The following is a 19,859-nucleotide window of genomic DNA, read 5'->3' as shown; positions in this document are numbered from 1 at the left end:
ACCTGTAATTCTCTGGGGAAAAAAATTTGAATTTGGTCTGGTTTGCACATTAAAACAAAAGCATTTTCTAAGTTATCCCCATAACATAAGTTAGTACAAACTCCAGCGATAATCCATTATATACTGACTCAGTACCAAAAATATTGAATCAAATGAACCTGATATGAATCAAGAAGTGGGCAGATGCAGATACCACAGAGAGCGAACATGTAGAATCCAGCACCATCAGAGGTCAACCAGTCAAATACCAGAGCTGGATTTTTCAAAGAACCAGATAATGCCAGTTTTATGGCCATTAATAACATTTCAGTTATATAAGCAAAGATAAGAGTAATAAAAAAATAAATTCTGCTTCTCAGTGTAATCTGATTGCCAGCAGGGTTCAGAAATGAACTTTCTCATTGTGCACGTGGCATTGCATAATGGACCAGTGATCATTCTCCAGCCCCCTCCCCAAACTTCCATTTCCCTTTTATGGACAGTCCTTAGTTCTGCCAGATCTCTAAGCTATTCCAGGGAGGCAGATTCTTTGGTTTCCCCTTAAAAGCTCTTTGATTGTGCCTCTGGTAGTTAATGCACCAAATGGTCTTTAGGGGTATTTCATACGTGTGCTCTGCAGCTAATCAGAGTGCCTTGGCCCACTGATTTCCTACTTCTGTGTTTTCCACATGTTTAAGGGCTTAGTTCAAACACCAGGCCCACCCACTTCTGGAGAGGCATGGTAGAGCTCAGCTCTGATTTGGGTCTCTGCCTCAAACAGAGATTTTCCAAAGGATATCCTGTAGTGGATGAATCATTCCATTAGGCCATGTTCACTTTTCAAACCAGGAAGCAGAGTGCCCGTTCTGTAGGGAAACTCAGATAAAGTTGTTGTGGCTGTGCTCAGAGTGCTTATAAATATTGTTGTCAGTGTCTTTGATACAGGTTCCATCAAGATAGTATGTAAACACTGACAGGTTAATTATGTGTTTTAAAGCTTTGTTTATTGAGAGCTGATAGGAAGGCTGTGAAATGAGTCCTTTACATATTGCAGTGACAGTTTTCTCCCCCATGTCTTCCCTAGCTGATTACTCCTCATGCCATCCGTGTGCAGACCCCTCCTCGGCACATCCCTGGTGTTGTAGAAGTCACATTGTCCTACAAATCGAAACAGTTCTGCAAAGGAACACCAGGAAGATTCATTTACACAGGTAAGAGCCACTGCAGATGGTGGACACAGCTTTTCCTTGGCCTTGTGAGTGTTTTACTTTATCTTATATGTATACGTGTGCATTTTATTTTAAAATCTAGTTTCCAAGACCCTCTTTCTTTGTCCATTTCACCATATAGATGATTACATGTCTTGCTGTTATTATTATTATTGTTGTTATCATCCTTATTTAAGATTTCATCTGGGTGTTCATGTTGAACGACAGGATCAGTGGAAATAAGTGGTTGGATACCTGAAGAAGAAGCATGAGAAATAAGAAAGGGGGAAGAAGTTCTAGACAATTCTCCGTCTATCTGGATGTTAAGCCATCTGTGTTGTGGTTTATTTGCTTTATGGAGTTATGGATGTGCTTTAGTGCAGTACAACTTTCTTCTAGCCTGGTCATCGCATTTGTATTAAAGAGAATTGGTAGTTTTCATATTCCATTCTGAGTTGGCACTTTCTTCTCCTGTAAACTGCATTTTGCCCTCCCCAAACAGTCTTTGCACATGGACCTGCCTTGTGGTAAGAAGCTAAGGTTGCAGAGTGAATGTGAATTGATCACCCAACAGATGGAGAGAAACAGGCAGGTTCCCTGGGGAAATGCAAGTATGCAGCCTAAGGGTCCAGTGTGTACTTTAGGAGAGCCTCAGATTACAATGTGCTAGCCAAACACCCACGGATCTTTCTATAATTCAGATGCTGGTTCAGTAGCTCTGGGTGGGACCTGAGACCCTGCATTTATTACAAGCTCCCAAGTGAGGCTGGTGATCTTGGTCCAGGGACCACACTGGGAGAAGTGACATTCTAGGCCCTCTGCTTTGTATTGTCACTTCTGCATAACTGTGTCCAGGAACTTGTCCCACCTTTTCATCTTCATTCAATGGACGACCACAAGGCCTGATTAAGTATAGAGCGTAAGTTGCTCTCACACAAAGAGGCTCCAGGACAGTGAAGAGATAACTCTCTTAGCACATCCTAATTATAACCATACAATTAAATGGACAAATTTTATTTTGCTGTAACATTTTACCTCAAAGCATCTTTCCTTTTGTATTTTAGTACTAGGGATAAAACCAGCTATGCTTCTTAGTCTCTCTCTCTTTCCTTCTCTCTCAAAATTATAAAAACAATTAATGCATCCTGACCCTTGGAAATGCCTCCCAGCCCTTTAAACAAAATGCAGGTTTGGTGCCTGCCTGACGATTAGTTTTAGTTAATTGAAAATTATAGGATTGACCCAAGAGGAAAATTTTGTTTGCACTCCAATCACTTTTACAAATTAAGGAAAATTACCACAATTTTGTTTAGCTAAGGTTTCACACTGAGTTCAAGAAATTAGCTCAGCCATCCCAACAAAGTCAGCACTTTGTTAGTGAGCACTTGAAAAAATAATAGTCTATCTGGAGTTTTGTGGTGTATACAAACGAAGCATAGAGAAAGCTATGATGCTTTATAGAAGTAGGCCAAGTGTTTTTAATTAGGCTCATTGGTTCAGTGTAAGTTTTGAAGAACAATCAAACTAGCAGATTAGCTGTTTCTTTTAAAGCTAGGATTTCTTGCCATTCATTTTTCCCATGAGAACTTCCACATAGCACTATTTTTTTTTTACAAGCCTCATTATGGGCCTGCAGGAAAAGGACCAATTGAAACTTCTGATACTGTAACATTCCCCACCATCATTCCGATGGATGGGAGTTTTTCACAATGTTCCTCACTGAACTCGGTGTTCTGGAACATATTACAAAACCACAGAGGCCAAATGTTTTCTCTGAGGAGTTGGGACTCTGTTTTTGGCCAAAAACATTTAGGCCTTGCTGGCTGCTTATTTACTCTGCTATTAAGAACAAGAAAAAGGAGAAGAAAAAGAAGAAGAAGAAAATGCTTGTGTGGTAGGAGGTACAAGAGGCAATCAGGCATGATTCCGCTTTGGTGACAACATCCCTGCCCATTAATGGTTCCATTTTGTGGTCAGGTCTCATTTAGAAGAAATTATTTTTAATCAGTGTTCAACAAAATATCCCCTTGAGCCACCTGGCCATAAAAGTTAGAAAAAAAAAAATCATCCTCACTAAATTACTTAAGTTCTCAAAAGAAAATAGCTAGGGACCCATTATGATTTGGATTTTTTTTAACCATTAAAAAAAATTGCCATCAATTTAAGAAATCACATCTTGGAAAACCTGTATCATACGGGAATTAAGATCAAAGATAAAAGCGGCAGATTTGCAAGTCTAGCAAAGTAGTTAAGGATAAGAGAGATAAATCCTTGGTGTGCATGCACGTGTGCAAGTGTGCAGGAAATTTAACATATAAAAAAATACTTTTGCTGATTTTGCCTCAAACTGTGGGAAATAGAAAAGCGACTTAGTCTTTTAAGTATTCTAGGAGAGAATTTAACTTCTCTCCATGTCGGAAAATAAAATTTTGAAGAAATTAACACAAAAACTTCCCCACTGATAGAGTTGGCTATTAGCTTGCTGTGACATTACATCTTTTCTAACAGAAGAGGATCTTTTTTAATTGGTGAACTAAACATGGCTTCTTGATTAGCATTAAATGCTGCTACCTAGGGTCACTTGTTCATGGCTGGTGCTGCTGGCCCCTGTGATTTACTCAGTTTACCTCTATCCTTGTTACCACTTACCAACCAAGGCAGAGATGGGTCATAAAACCTTTCTGTTCTTTGTATCAGAACAACCACTCAGGTCAGTGTAAATGTGCAGCAGTCCTTTTCTATCTGCCTGCAGAAGCTCCCACTTCATTTTCTTTAACTTCCATAGCATTTCAAGGTGTGAAACTTGATTTTTTGGACGGGGTAAGCCAACCCTACTGTTTCTTAGCGGAATGGCACTTGAAATTTTTCCCTTAAAAAGGGGGGGGATGGGGATATCCTAGGACTGAACCTCACAACCCACACTTAAGAATTTGTTGCAGTTTTCTGAGTGTGTGAGGGAGTTTGGGTGTGTATATGTCGAAGTCTCTAAGAATCCATAATTGAGCCAGGAACAGCATGGCCTAATCTATGCAAATAAAGGCAGACTTTTGGGGGAGGAGGAAAGGATTTGTCTAAACACAGATTGCCTGCAAGCTGGCTCCACTTATAAGGAGTGTGAACGCTGCTCTCCATCATTGGTTCTTCAGATCAGGGACGCAGGAGGCATTCTTAGTCACCAGATGTGCAGGTCTCTGTGTTTGCCCAGTGAGGGAGCAAAGCGAATCCCAAGTTGAGCAGAACAAATAGTACTTCCCAGATCTTATTTATCATGTCCAGTTATTCTTATGTAAGTTCAGGGCAGAGATGACTTTAAATTTTAAATAATGTTTCCTGATAGAAGGAATAGCATTTCCTTCTAATGACAGGACTGTTTTCAAAGCCCTCTAATAGTGTGTGGTCAGTCAGACCTATAGGAAGTAAATCCACGATAAACCTCCACTTCTGTGGAAAGAGGTCTCTCCAGTACCTTTGTTGTTCTTGCAGCTTGTTTTCCTGCTGTTGTTACATCTTTTAAGAGCCTTGGATCTTTTAGAATTGTAATCTCTCCTGCTAAGCTTTAAGTAACCTTGGGAGTTGATAAAGAACTCTAAGGAGGCTTCAGAAGCTTCTTCAAAGTTCTAGAGTTGGTTTTCTTGATAAGAAGTGGCCAAATCCAAAGGCAGTTTTACATCATTGCAGTTCTTTCTCCACGGGAAAGGCTCCTATCTTTGGGGAAACAATGACTAGAAGAATAAGCCATCAGGATGTGTCTGATTAGCTCAGGTGTGCATGGAGAGCTGTTGACTGCCAGCTCTGCCAGATGGTGAAAGCCCCAGCGGAATGATCATGTCCCAGCTCAGATTTGGGTTAGGCCACTTCTCAGATCATTCTGCCACCAGGTTCTGCCAGTCTAAGGATTATTCACCAAACTTCCTGCCCCTGTAGAAGGACTAACCCACATCCCTGTGTATCAGTCTCAGAATTAACTTCGAAATAAAAATTCTTCCTGGAAATACTTCCTGTTTGTACCTCCTGCCCAAAACAGCTTTGCATGTAGGAGGGCCCATTTTGGCTAAATAAGCTCTGTGGAACTTGATGATATGTGCCATGTCTTCCAAGTTTTCCATTTTTTCTCCCTATTCCTTTTGTTTTCTTCTCCTTCCCTTTCTCTTCCTCCGTCCCTTCTCCCCCTGTTCTTTCCTCCTCCCATTCTTTTCTCTCTTACTCCCAAGGAGACAATATGGCCTAGTGATTGAGGGCTTGGTTTCAAGAGGTGGTGGGTTTGGATCGAATGCTCAGCTCTACCACTTACTATGGAGGTTATTTTGGGGACATCATGTGATGGTTTTGAACCACAGTTGCCTCATTTTTACAAGGGAATAATCCCTTACTGGGGTTCATTTTAGTATCAGGGAAATGTATGTAAAGCACCTTTCGTGAGCTAGTATGAACACCTAGCCAGATACTAGTAGTTTCCATTAATAAATGATAGCCATTACTATTGTTCATTAATCTTTTCTTTTGTTGCGGAGTCCCTACCATGGTATAGATATTTTACGTATATTTTTAATCTTCACCATCATTTCCTAGAGGGCTAAGAAATGTCCTTTAGGGATTTTAGTAACAAAACTGTAGACATCCATAAATAAAAGAAACAAGTAGCACTAACCAACCACAAATAAAAAGAGCAAAGTATGAATAAAGTAGCAAGAAAAAGAGATTTATAAATATGAATATAACAATTTTGATACAACAAATACTTTCTCGGGAATAGCCTCAAACAATAAATATTTTTATAAGGCAGCCCTGACTTATAACGTTCTCTGATGCTGAATTTTCAGGAAAAACACATACCTGTCTTTTTGCTTCCATTCAAATTTCAGCCCTTCCTCTGGAGGCCATAGTAACATGGGTACAGTCTATCACCAGCCCTTTCAAAGGTGTTTAGGCTATAATTGCTTCAACTCCAGGTTCAAAAGGTTCAAGGCCAGAAGACTCTGTTTCTAGTTCTTGAAACGCTCCTCCACAAATGAAGGCTGCCACCCTGGGGATAAACAAAATTATCAGTTATAGGGCAGAAGTAAAGAGCTTGTACCTAATGCATCTCATGTTCCGTGGCCTCTTCTTACACTAATTCATTGTCAGATCAGGCTTCCAAAAAGCCACTGTCATAGCTTTACCCTGCAGAGAAGGCTTCCCCTTTTGCCCACTGTATGTGAGATGTGGCCCAACCCCTATGCTTGACCAAGCTTATGGCTCCCTGTGCACTCAGCTCCACTCAAACCAGTCTCCGCATCAGGTCTCAAGGTCACTTCATATTTAGCAATTCTGGACATGGTAATTCCCCTATAAGATCAGGCTCAGACTCTGTTTGCCTTCTGCAGTATTCTTAGGCCATTTTAGTATAGTGGGCAGAGCACTGGGCTGAGATAGAGGAGGCCTGGCAACACCAGCTCCGCTGCTAACTGGCTCTGAGATGTGGGACAAATTGCTTCCATGCTCCACATTCCAGTTTCCTCAATGTAAAATGAGTCAATTGCACTAGGAGACTTGATGTTCCCTATGGCTCATCTTGATTGACTAGAAAAGTTTATATCCTTGGATCTCTTTGGTTGCATGTGCTTATTAGACCATTCATTTATTTATTCCCTTCCTTGTGTCTTTAGATCTCTTGTTCTGTTCTTAGGTACACAAATTACAAAAAGTCTACAAGCTCTATGAGAAAAGAATTACCCTTCCCTGATCTTATACTATTTTGTACACTGTGTTGAAGCAACTTGACTCATATCTTACTTGCAATAGATGTTCTCTAATAATTGATTGACATATTGCCAGGATCAATGGGTCCTCATTGATTTTTGTGCTCTGGATGACATGGAATGTAAATAAGAGCTGTTAATTAAGAATCTATCCCCTTTTACTTGAAGTTTTACATGCAGGAGAACACAGTAGTTGGAATTTCTGTTAAAGAAAAAGATAGGGCTGGCTCCATATTGTAAATATTCTTCATTTTCTCTCATGTAAAATAGGAATCTTTTAATAGTACCTATATCTGGGAGGGAATGGGTCAGTATATGTAATACAGGGCTAATAGTGCCTGGTACAGTGTGAGTGTTCCCTAAAAGTAAACTCAAAAAGAGAGAAGCAGATAATAGGAATGTTCATTTTGAAAATCCAAAGAACAAATTTTTTTTTGGTATCAAATAAGTGCCATATTTCATCATAATTAAAGAAATTATTTCTTTCTAGTCATTAGAGTAGGAATCAAAAGACCTGGCCTCTAATTATTATTTTAGCACTCCCTGTTGTTCATTCATTCAACTCACAAATATTTCTGGATTGCTTGTTCTATTCTAGGCAATGTTTGAAACAACCTTTGGCAATATTCTAAAACAGTGTTGAGCAAAATAAGATGCAATTCCTGTTCTCATTGGTATTATGGTCTAAGAGGGAATGTAGATATTTATAAGGTTACTATTTCAAATCTGGTAAGTGTCCAGAAAACAGGAACTGAGTTCCAACAAGCATATAACAAGGATATAACAAAGAAACCCCAAATGGTCAGTTAGAGATATTTTTCCTTAGGAAAAGATCAGCTGAGGTTTGAAGGATGATTAAGAGTTAACCTGGCAATAGGTGAAGGGTGGGAGAAGTGTGGGGTTGAGGAAAGAGAATGAGTGTTCCAGCAGAGAGGAGCATGTAAGAAGGCATTGAATGAGAGCAAATGTGACATCTTGGAAGGCTGGAAAATTCCAGTCAGGCTGCAGAACTAAGAGAGAGGAGAACGGTGACAAAAAAGGCTGGAGAAGTGGTCAGGGACAAGCCTATGCAAAGTCTTATAAGTCATAAGGAGAGGAGGAGTTTAGTTGCCATCTTAAAAACAGTGGGAAGTCCTTGAAGTGTCAGGAATGACAATGGACATGACTAGATTTGCATTTTGGAAAAAACAAAAACAAAACTCTCTGTCTGGATGGCACTTAGAAAACCAGAATGGATGTTGGGAGACCTGTTAGGAGATCATTGCAGTAGTCTAGGAGGGAGATTTGGTGACTTTGATTTGGGTGGTAATGGGTGGAGATGGAATAAAGTGAGAAAATTCAAGAGGTATTGAGGAGGACATAGACGGGACCTAGAGATGGGTTCGCTGTAGGGGTGAGGGAGTGAGAGAGGGGTTAATGCTACCAGGCTTTTGGCTTCCTCAGCTTAATGGAGGGAGGGGCCATCCCTCCTTTGGGCATCCCAATGGTCTTGTGAGTATCAGTGAAGGAAAGAATGGGCATGAAAATGTTCTGCAAAGGGTCATATTCTACACATATGTTAATTGTTAGAAAGACAGGCCTAAGCAAACTCAGGAAGAATCAGGGAAAGGAAGGCAAGAATGTGTTTTCTCTTATATCAGATTGTTTTCACTTAGGATTCAGCTGAGAGAGGGCTGTGTAATGAACACTTGACTAGCAGTTCTGCCTTAGCGGTGTCCTAATTGGAAAAGATTCAAGAAGAAAGAAAAATTAACAGGCTGCTCCTGTCCACATGTCTTGAATATTACTCCAAATGAGCCATTTACACACAAAGAAAAGAATTCAAGGCAGAGGGAATATTTATTCTTTTTGCTTTTGCAATCCAGAGGGCAAGTCCCAAGCCTCACTCCTCTGCTGAAGGGAGTTTTTTCACAAAATGTGATTGCTCCTGATCTGATATATCAGGTTCAGGTGATCCTGAACCCTCTGGCATTTGTAAAGTTAAACACTGTTGGTGCCATAATGGGGACAACAGCAACAAGAATCACTAAAAGTACCCATTGTACTTCCGTGACATCTATAAAATGAAAGCCGTTTCTGCAAAGAATAAAGCTGGTCTGAAGGAAGCATATTATTTTGCATATTTTACGTACATACTTTCCAAGAAATATGACCTTTATTTCCTATTTGGAGTGGAGTGTAATCAGGACTTGAGTAGCTAGTGTAACAGGATCATTAAAAGGGATATTTTCACTGACATTAGAGGTCTAAATGGCCACTAGGCCTTATATACAACCTTGGCTTTTTCCTGTCTACCAGAGTTAATAAGTGATAAGGCCGGGAGAGAGATAAATCACAGAAATCCCTGTCCAAAGAAAACATATTGACTACAGCCAGGCAAATAACAGACCATAACCAACGGTCCCATTCATCATTCATGTAATAGGGATATAAAGTATTTCCTACCAATGAAACCATATAGAAGGAAAAGGCAGATAAGCTTCCCCAATCTAAGGCATGTGATTTGGTTATTAAGGGACATGAACTATTTGTCACATGGCTTTAATCTTTAAGATGTGTTGCCATTTCTAAACTATAAATTTCTGGTCAGGGATTAGAAACCTATTAACAATAAAGGTAGGAACTGAGCTTTATATGTATTCTTGCCAACATAATGCAACACCATAAAGTCTTGAACCTCTAATCTATTTAGTATGATATAACATGATTTGGTTTTCAAAGCCAATAAACTATTTTGAGGTTTGCAAGGCTTTTGTTTTTGTTTTTACCCAGCATCATGATAAATTAACCCTTCAGTTTTTTAACTATGCATGTTGAAGCTTTCCCTAACATCCTGGGCCCCCCCCCCCCCCCCGTAAGTAAACCACGTTTTTTTTTTTCCTCGTTCTCGAAGATTTATTCCAAATGTTTGGTGGAAGATTATTTTCTGTTTTATTTGTCCATGTTTGCAGTGGTGTGGATGCTAGTCTTTCTGTTAGTTGTAAACTAAGTGATGTGGCGCCCACTAGAGCATTAAAACTTGTTTTTCTTTATTGCAATGTCGTACATACTGACTTCAGATAATTTGGGAAGTACCGATACAAAAATAATTAAGATAATATTAAAATTGCTCACATTTCTACCAGTATAAACGTAAACACTCAATAAATGTTAGCTGTTAATATTTTTTTTTAATTTTTTTTAAATTTTTTTTTCAACGTTTATTTATTTTTGGGACAGAGAGAGACAGAGCATGAACAGGGGAGGGTCAGAGAGAGAGGGAGACACAGAATCGGAAGCAGGCTCCAGGCTCTGAGCCATCAGCCCAGAGCCCGACGCGGGGCTCAAACTCACGGACCGCGAGATGGTGACCTGGCTGAAGTCGGACCCTTAACCCACTGCGCCACCCAGGCGCCCCTAGCTGTTAATATTTTTTAATGGCATATGTCTTTCTTCTTCCTGTGCATATATCTGCCTCATTACCAAAATAGGGTGATAACTTACATAATATTAGATAATTTGTTTTTTCACTTAATGTGTAGGAAACAATAAGGTGTTATAAGTTTAAAACCATTTTTAGTCTTTAATAATCATTCCACATCTTAGTAGAATCTTATAATGAGCTATATCTTTATCTTGTTGTAGCATAGATACCTTGAATTTGGGTTCTGATCTTTTTTTGTTCCTGAAAACCTCAGCACAGGTAAATAGTCCTATACCCACATTCTTTGGTGTACACATTGGTGGGGACTCATCAGCCAACCCCAATTACGTGAGTGAGTGGACCTAGCTCTGAGGGCCTCCTATCTCAGAGGCCCCGATGTCTCCGAGGTTGGTTATAGCTCCCAAACGCACATTCAGCTACAGTGTGGAGTTCTTTGTTTTCAACCTGAACCACGGAGGGTCGATGAATTCCATGAATTTTTCCCCTGCCGTGTGAAGCAGTACCATACTTTTCATAATAAAAATGGGAACTCATCTAAGAGGCTTAACAATTCTGAAACTGAATCAAGTCCAAAATTATAACAATTAGGTAGGAAATTTAGGCCCCTCCCTGCAACCTCCCTTCCCCAGGATAGCAACATTCCGTGCTAGAGTTTTGAACTCCTCTTTTCTCTTTTCTCTCTACTGGTTTTCTGACAGCCTTTCTTCAATTTTATCTTATCATTTCCTCTTTTTCCACACTTTTTTTTTTTTTTTACACTGTTGTCTCTCTCAATCTTCTTCCTCTAAGTGTTACTGAAATGTAAAACATCTTCCCCTCCCCCCCACCCCCACCCTGAGAATCTGGGTGAGGCCCGCTCTATTATTGGCTCATTTTATAAGAAAACTTAGAAAGGTGAAGTGACTTCACCAGGGTAATGTAGTCAATAAAAGGAGGAGCCAGAATTTGGACCCTGGTGGAGCCTGCACTGTAAATTTCCTGAGGAGCCAGGTTAGCACATTCCTTTTTGGAATTACGTGATTCCTTCAAATTTGATTGTTGGCGATGGGAGAGTGTGGGTATTTCTAGAACATGTGAGGACTGACAGGAACTGAAGCTTTCCGTATTTTAAACAAGTCAAATCATTATGAACATAATATACACTCATACAGAAAATCTTAAAAACACAGAGTGAACTGATCCATTATTCCAATCCTCAGAAATAATCATTATCAATATTTTTAAATCTTTCTTCTAATATTTTTCTTTGTGTCACTCTTATGAATTTTTTTTATCAGAGTAAATCACAACATGCTTTTATAACTTTGCATCCTGCTTTTAATTTAAATTGTAAAATAAACATTTCCTCTGTTAATTCAAATTCTTCCTAAATGCATTTTAGCAGGTATATAATAGTCTGTTTTGTGGCTGCATCATGATTTACTTAGTCATTCCCTTGTGTTGGATAGACACATTTTTTCTTTCATAGAACTTTCAACTTTGTATATGCCAGAGTAGAACATGTTCTTGAATATAAAGCATTCCCCAATTTTCCTAATAAAAAGTTTTTTAGTTTTAGGAACAAATTAAACATGTACATATTTATAGATACTAGTGAATTATCAAATGTCTACTTGTAATATTTCACATATTAATTTAGTAACATTCCTATTTACAATCACACACATAATTTACAACATTTACAAATATAACTTTTTCTACTTTTAAGTTTACACTTTTATTCAAACTCTTCATAGCCATTTTTGACATCCACATTTTTGTTTGTTTTTATCAAAACCAGAGCCATTTTAAATCCCATCATATTTTCCTCTAAGTTGTTGGAGACGCAGCTCTTTTTAAATCTGTGCATGATTCTTTCACTGGAAATTTTATCCTAAGCCAAAAGTAACCATTTGCTATATTTAAATCATTTAAGTCTCCAAAGATAACCACTTTCAGCTATGTTTTAAAAACTGATTTTTAAAAGGCTTGTTTTGAGGAACACTTGTCATACTGAAAGGCCAATCTGCTAGGAAAAATTACTAAATATATGTTAAATTTCTATTTCTCCTTTTTGTTTTGACTAACTTCTTTAGGTGACACTATATACATCCCCAAACTGCCATTGCTTATGGTTGTTTCATGCCCCAGTCCGTACTTAGTTTAAAATAACATAACTGGAAAAGAACTTTATAATATGAGAGATTTTAAAATTATTTGAATATAGAACAAGGGAACGATTTTTTGAGAGGAATATTCTCTTCATTTCAGCACTTTCCTATTGGTGGGGCATATGTAAATGTGATCCTTGGTATGAATTGAATACTATACTATGTAGTATTTTTTTATTTGGGTAAAGTATGCTCCCCCTCTTAAGTAGACCTCATATTATTCAGGGTACTTATTGTGCAGGGGGAAGCCAGCCCATTTATGTCAGGTTGAACAGTTTCTGCCAAAAGTACTCAGTGGTGAGGGGTTAGACAGAAGCTGGGACTCCCTAAATTGAGGGCAGAAACAACAACAGGAGAGCAGACTTCTCCATGTACCCTCTGCTCTTTGGCCTCCAAATGTAAATGCTCATCTTTTTCCTGTAACATGAACTGTGGTTCACTTCTTTACATCTTGGGTGGAAGACCTGACCTGCTGGGCAGAGCCACCTGGGATCAGGCTCGTGGTTTGTTTCAGGAAGTCCCGACCCCCAGTTAATATGGAGTTAATTTAGATCCTTGTTTAGTGCCAAATATCATTATTTATATATAACATTGAAATACCTGCAAAGAGTAAGGCTTTCCCAGTAATTCTGCACATGTGTATTGTTCTCTTTCAGTGTTAACTGATTTTTAAAATATTCACTGAGGCAGAGTTGCCTATTTGGGGTTATTGGGAGGTTTGGGTGGAGGAAAGTGTCTCTGGAAGATCTGTTCAGAACAAGCTTATAGGTCTTGTACTTCTCCAGTTTCTTCAAGACTAGAAAAATGAAACATTTGCATTGGTTATCTCAGAAGATGTAGGAGTATCATCTAAAAGCTTGAAACTTGGGGGTGCCTTGGTGGCTCAGTCGGTTAAGCGTCCGACTTCTGCTCAGGTCATGATCTAACGGTTTTTGAGTTCAAGCCCCGCATCGGGCTCTGTGCTGACAGCTCAGAGCCTGGAGCCTGCTTTGGATTCTGTGTCCCCCTCTCTCTCTCTGCCCCTCCCCTGCTCATTCTCTGTCTCTTTCTCTCTCTGAAATAAATAAACATTAAAAAAAATAAATTTTAAAAGCTTGGAAATTAAACTTATAAAATTATTAACATCAAAAATAAAAGATTGTGTGACTCGCGGCACCTGGGTGGCTCAGTCAGTTAAGCATCCGACTTCAGCTCAGGTCATGATCTCACAGTTCATGGGTTTGAGCCCTGCGTCAGGCTCCGTGCTGACAGCTCAGAGCCTGAAGCCTGCTTCAGATTCTGTGTCTCCCTCTCTCTGCTCCCCGCCCCCCCCACCTGTGCTCTGTCTGTTTCTCTCTCTCTCTCTCTAAAATAAATAAAACATTAAAAAAATTATTTTAAAAAGTATGTGACTTGTCAGAAAGTTATATGTCAGAGCCAAAGTACAGGCTTGGCTGTTGAGCTTTTCTGCATGGCTCATCTTTGTCCTATGTGTAATTAAGTTAACTTAACTTCAGTGCAGTTTTTACAGTTGACCAAGCCTTTTCCACTCAATTCTTTCTTGTTAACCTGTGAGGTAGGAAGAACAGGTATTTTTAGCTTCATTTTCAGTGTGAAAACTGAAGTTTAGAGAAAGGTAAAGTGGTATGTTTAAAGTCATTTAGGTCACCTAATGATGGATCTGATATCAGATTTCTATTACTCTAAGTAATCGATTATCCTATATGATATCTCATATATTTTTACATCGACAAAATGGACTCACACTACTTTTACTCTACTTTTTTTTTTTAAGCTTTCTGTGGACATAATTCACTAGTTAGACTGGGGGATTCTGGAGTTTTAGTCTGCCTTTCTAACATTGACACTTTAATTACATGTATTTTATCCATAGCACTTACCATCAGCTGATATGATCTGGATTCTTTGTTTACTTATGTATAGTCTGTGCCTCTCACTAGAATATAAGCTCCATGGAAGTAAGACCCTTGTCTGTCTTGTTCACCACTGTATTTCAGTGTCTAGTATAGTACCTAGCACAGAGTGGGAGTGCTCAATAAATTAGTCAAATCAGTGAATGGAAGAACCTGTGAATGGAAGGAATGACTGAGAAATTGGCAATAAATTTATGGAATGTGAGCCTTAAAGATAACCTAGTTAACCCAAATTGTTGACTTCTTTATAGATGAGGAAAACTGGACTTGTAGAGTTTAAAAGACTTGGCTAAAGTTACTCAGCTGGTAGTAGATTTTTGTACCAGAATCCTTTCCTTTGGCCTGTCAGCCAAGAGCTTGTCATCACACTGTATATATTCCCCTTAGGCTCATTTAGTTATAAAAAAATTTGTATGGCTATAGATCTTGGGAGTCAAGGCAGACCCCAGTTTGAATCCTGGTGCAGTCAATTTCTAGCTAGTTTCTTACCCATTCTGAGGCTCTGTTTTCCGCTGTAAAATGGGGATTATATCTCAGAGGATTGCTGTGAGGATTCAATTGGATGCATATGGAAAGCTCAGCATACTGCATGGCATCTAGTGAGTGCTCAGTTAGTGGTACATCTTATCAAAAAAGGATTTCAGAGAACATACTTCTATAATTCTGAATTTTAGAGATGGAAAGGCCCTCAGAAACAGCCTAGGCCAATTGTCCAATTTTGCAGAAGTGGCAGCTGATGCTCTAATAAGGAAGAGGCTTTCCCAAAGTAACACATGATTCATTTGCCTATAGAGCCAGAACAAATCACATATTTTATTTATTTATTTGTTTGTTTGTTTTAATGTTTATTATTTATTTTTGAAAGTGAGAGAGAGGCAGAGAGAGAGGGAGACAGAGGATCCGAAGCAGGCTCAGCACTGTCAGCACAGAGCCCAGTGCGGGGGCTCAAACTCATGAAAACTGTGAGATCAGGACCTGAGCCAAAGTTGGATGCTTAACCAACTGAGCTACCCAGGTGTCCCCAGAACAAATCACAAAAAATGGATTTACTCATTATTTTGTGACTTGTCTTCCATATTTGCAAATATTTAAAGGCATTGCATTTTTGAATGTATATGGAAATCATTCAACCAACATCACCACAGTCATTTGGCAGGCTCTTTTTGAATTCTTTAAGGTCATTAATCTTTAAGTATACTCTCAAGAAAAGGTAAGATAGTAAAGCATGTTTAATTCCTTGGGTCTCCAATATGTGGTCAGTTTTTCTTCTTTTTTTTAATTTTTTTTCAACGTTTTTTAATTTATTTTTGGGACAGAGAGAGACAGAGCATGAACGGGGGAGGGGCAGAGAGAGAGGGAGACACAGAATCTGAAACAAGCTCCAGGCTCCGAGCCATCAGCCCAGAGCCCGACGCGGGGCTCGAACTCACGGAGCGCGAGATCGTGACCTGGCCGAGGTCGGACGCTTAACCGACTGCGCCACCCAGGCGCCCCTGTGATCAGTTTTTCTAAAAAAGTTTTCTAAAAATCAGTTTTCTAAAAATGATGTCATAAACATCATTGTTCTGATCTGTTTGTTTACATTCCTTGCCTTTCTGTTGACAAAAGAAGAAAGAGTTTTTCTTTGCCTCCAAGTACATCAAAGTCTCGCAGAAAAGTCAATGCCATTTCCACCATTAGCAAAGTGGAGTCAAGCAATTGGAGTCCTACAGAGTGGAGTCCTTTCTTTTTGTGAGAGACTGATGTTAAGACACCAGAAAACTGTTGGGAGACCTCATTGGGACTGGAGGGTCATTTTTCTAAGGTCCAGATCAGGGAGGGACTTGGCAGGGTCCACCTGAATATATTGTCCACTAGCATGCTTTCATGACCTAGCGCCTATGGGAATTGATGGGAGCAATTCATTTCCAGCCACAGGGCATCTGTGGACCCTTCCATTTTGACTTCAAATCTCAGTTCCTTGACGTCCTTGAGGAGATAAGATGTGTTAAGCTTTGTTGCATTTAGTGATCTCCCGCTTAGTGGCTTTGGAGGCAGAATCATCATCATAAGGATCAAGAGAGAGGTACTTGCATGATGGTGGCAATCAGGGACAAGATTAAAACCTGCCAAGCAGAGATCTCTGCTGTGCACCTGGCACAGTGAGGAGTTTTAGCTACTTTTTGCTGCTTGACTGGCTGACAGTGAATGGATGAATGCATGAATTGTGGTCAGGCCTGTCCTGCAGTAATCAGTGAGGAGGGTATCACTGTACCAATAGTGTACCCAGTTCATAAAAAAATATATAAATAAATAAATAGTTCAGATCACATAAGGGGAATCTGCTCTAAACCTTGTATGGGACTTGTATTAGAATTCAAATAGGAGATTTTTCTTCAAACCTTCCTAAAAAGGCACTCAATTGTTGGCAAAAAGCAAAAAAAAAAGGGCCAGATGTCCATTGCTGCTAAATGTAATGAGTAGAGTAAAATGTAAAATATATTAATTCCACTTTCCTAACTGCAGCTAATTAAGGGTGGCTCATTTAAAAGCAGACCTAATTTAATTCACTAATATAAGTATTCAATTAAAGTTGTTCCCACTGCTTTCTTCTCTTCAGAATTCTTTTCGTATATTTATATATATGATGCATTCGTTGTGTGAATCCTTTCACGGGTCCAGGTTGTAATGGAAAAGCAGTTTCAGGACTTCATAATTGCTCAAATTAAATAACATGTATGTAAATGGAGATTTGAGTGTAAATCGTATACTGCAATGCTGTAAGGAATTGAGTCCCTAGATCCTGATACCTTTTAGCCCACCAGAATGAAGTGCTTCCCATTTTATTCTAAACTACTTAGAATAGTTTATTGCATTATTAAGTACATGTTACAAGAAGCACATTGTTGTTTAAGACTCATTGATTTAAGCAGAACTATTCTTATAAAGTTTCGTAGGCCTTTACATAAAAAGAAAAGAGCCCATATAAAATTATAAAACCTTAATGTAATATAACAGCCTATAATATAATATTCTCCCATTTTCTAAAGAAGCCACCAAAAATTTTTAATGAGTTTATTAGAACTACTGTTTGTGAATTCTGGGATGTCATGTCTAATTAGACTTAATGGATTTAAGTATTTCTTTAATGAAATCTGTAGCCTAACTCATCAGGGTTATATTCCTTGTCCTCCTGCCCTTAAAGTGATTTTACTTTATTTTTATTTTGGGTGGCATTAAAAAGAAATGAAAGACTATGATTCTGCTTCATTCTCAGATGGATATAGTGAAAAATACAGTGCTTATTATGAAGTTAATGTGAATTACCATGTAATTACCACTGGCTGCACTGTAATGATTATTTAGTTACCACTGAGCATTCCCTGCCAAATAACACACATTATTTCATAGGAAGCATAGAATTAACTCAAGTCATCCCGGAACTCACGGAGGGAGTTATATTCCCGATCTCTTTTGTTAAGTGTAGGCGCTGCTAATGTTAACATCTAAATAATCAAGCTTGGAGCAAACCGACAGCAGAACAGGGTATGAGTTTACATGATTTGATTTGCTGATGTTTTAAACACTTAGCAGGAGACAGCTATAGAAGCCAATTAAATCTCTCCAAGGTGCATAGAGTTATCTCCTTTGTGAGAAACAATTTAAGGGAATTGCATTGGCCCTTTAACTGGAGGGGAGAAGAAGCATTAGGAATGAAATTTCAGATGCAAAGTGCTGATCAATGGAACCTCCTTTTGTGTTTTTCAGCTTTGTGTTGTTTGGGCTGCTGATATTTTAAAGGATTTGCACTTTCATTTTGCAAGCACAGGGTTATGTTAAACTTTTCTCCGAGAAAACGTTCCTTTGGCTATTGATTATGATGTGCCTTTAAACAAGGCATTGTGTCTAAAAGAGTAAAACAAAAACAAAAACAAAAAACATGTCAGTACATTCCGTCCCTTTCAGATACTGCATCTTATTTAGTGTACCGGAATTCCCAGTTTAAAGTAATCACAAAATTTATGGAGAAACGGATAAAAAAGGTTGTAAAATATCGATTTGGGGAAAATAATAACACAACTCATCTATAATAAGAAGAAAAATGAAGCAATAATTCAGGGGGTATCGAGCGGCTTGCTGCTGGGAGTATTGATCCAGTCCTTTACGGTATAAGATCGCACCTGAGATTGCTCTGAAAGAAAGAACAGCATTCCTTCGCTCATTATTTCTCAGATACCATCGCCTTGTTACATGGGCCCTGCAGAGTTTGGATTGTTGCAGCTGGGACAGTGGGACCCGCAATAATAATAATAAATAAATAAATAAATAGCTCAGAAATCTATATTGCCTGAAAGCCACAGGGCCTGGTCTTAATAACACATCGGCTCTGTTTTTATAAATTCTTCATTGCCTTATAGTAGCTAATGACAATTCCAACGCTGTGTGGTTCATTTAGGAACCAAACAGATCTTCATCTTATATAATGGGTTCTTGTGTTTGGAACGAATTCTTGTCTTGGCTGAAGAAGCATGCATCTGTTGCGTTTCTTCTTAAGTCACTAAATTGAAAACAATACATTTATACCATTTGGACTATGGGAAATGTTGGATTTAGCTTTCACATGGCATGGTTTTATGCTTTCAGACAATTTTTGGACTAGGCAGGAGTGTTAGTGTTTCTGAGAAGAATCTATAGTATAGCCTGAAACGTTGAAATTCGTGCTCACAAATCATGAATTTATAAATTTATCTACAATTTCTAAGATGTTAAGTGACAAATTAACTTGCAATGTGTGCAGTCATCACGGTAACTCCTGGAGATGGTGGGCTGAATTTCATCGCTGAAGAATTCTAGGTTCTGTCTAGACTTTAAGATTATCCTATAAATAATGTTGAGGAGACATGATTTTTTTTTTTTTTGCTCTCATCTTACTTTTTTAGTGGAGAGGGTGCAATAATATTCAAATTCCAATTTAATAAAAAAAAGTTTTGGTACCTGTTACTGTTTGAGGCATCCTCTAGGCTCTGTGACCCATGAAGTTCTTGCCCTCAAGACACTTCTATTTTAGGAAGGGAAGGAAGGCAATGCACAAGCTAAGTAGTAAATGAGATAATTTTCAAATTGGAAGAAGTGTTATGAAAGAAAGAAGAGGGATGATAGGTAGAACATGGTTAGGGTGGAGGGGCTTCTTTGAGTAGCAATTAGTACAATGGAATATACACACTATACAGATGGATAGTACTTCGAGCCTTCACAGGGGCATGCAGACAAACACATTTTTGTTTCTAAGCATCTGTGGATTGTCCCCTGTGCTAAAGTCATGCTATCGTTTGCCCAGAAGCTTTACTTTCCCTACCCCATCCTCCATTCACTCTGTGATCATTATCTAGAAATATGAGCCATACTGGCTGACTGTGTTCTCAGCAGATCGAGCATCCTGAAATTTCAATAAGCATTGATCCATGTCA

The 19,859-nt window shown here is 38.8% G+C and overlaps 1 protein-coding gene across 11 annotated transcripts in view; it reads left to right on the top strand.

Moving 5' to 3' along the window:
- EBF1 (EBF transcription factor 1) overlaps window positions 1–19,859 on the top strand; it is a 390,763-nt gene that overhangs the window by 309,188 nt on the left and 61,716 nt on the right. For all 11 annotated transcript variants that reach the window (XM_040443447.1, XM_040443429.1, XM_040443441.1 and 8 more), the window contains exon 10: window positions 1,064–1,190. In XM_040443447.1, the coding sequence (XP_040299381.1) occupies window positions 1,064–1,190 (127 nt within the window). The remainder of the gene's footprint in view (window positions 1–1,063; window positions 1,191–19,859) is intronic.

The sequence above is a fragment of the Herpailurus yagouaroundi genome, unplaced genomic scaffold, assembly GCF_014898765.1.
Source record: "Herpailurus yagouaroundi ecotype Mexico unplaced genomic scaffold, PumYag 29, whole genome shotgun sequence".
NCBI lineage: Eukaryota > Metazoa > Chordata > Mammalia > Carnivora > Felidae > Herpailurus > Herpailurus yagouaroundi.
This window is presented reverse-complemented; position numbering and strand designations above follow the sequence as displayed.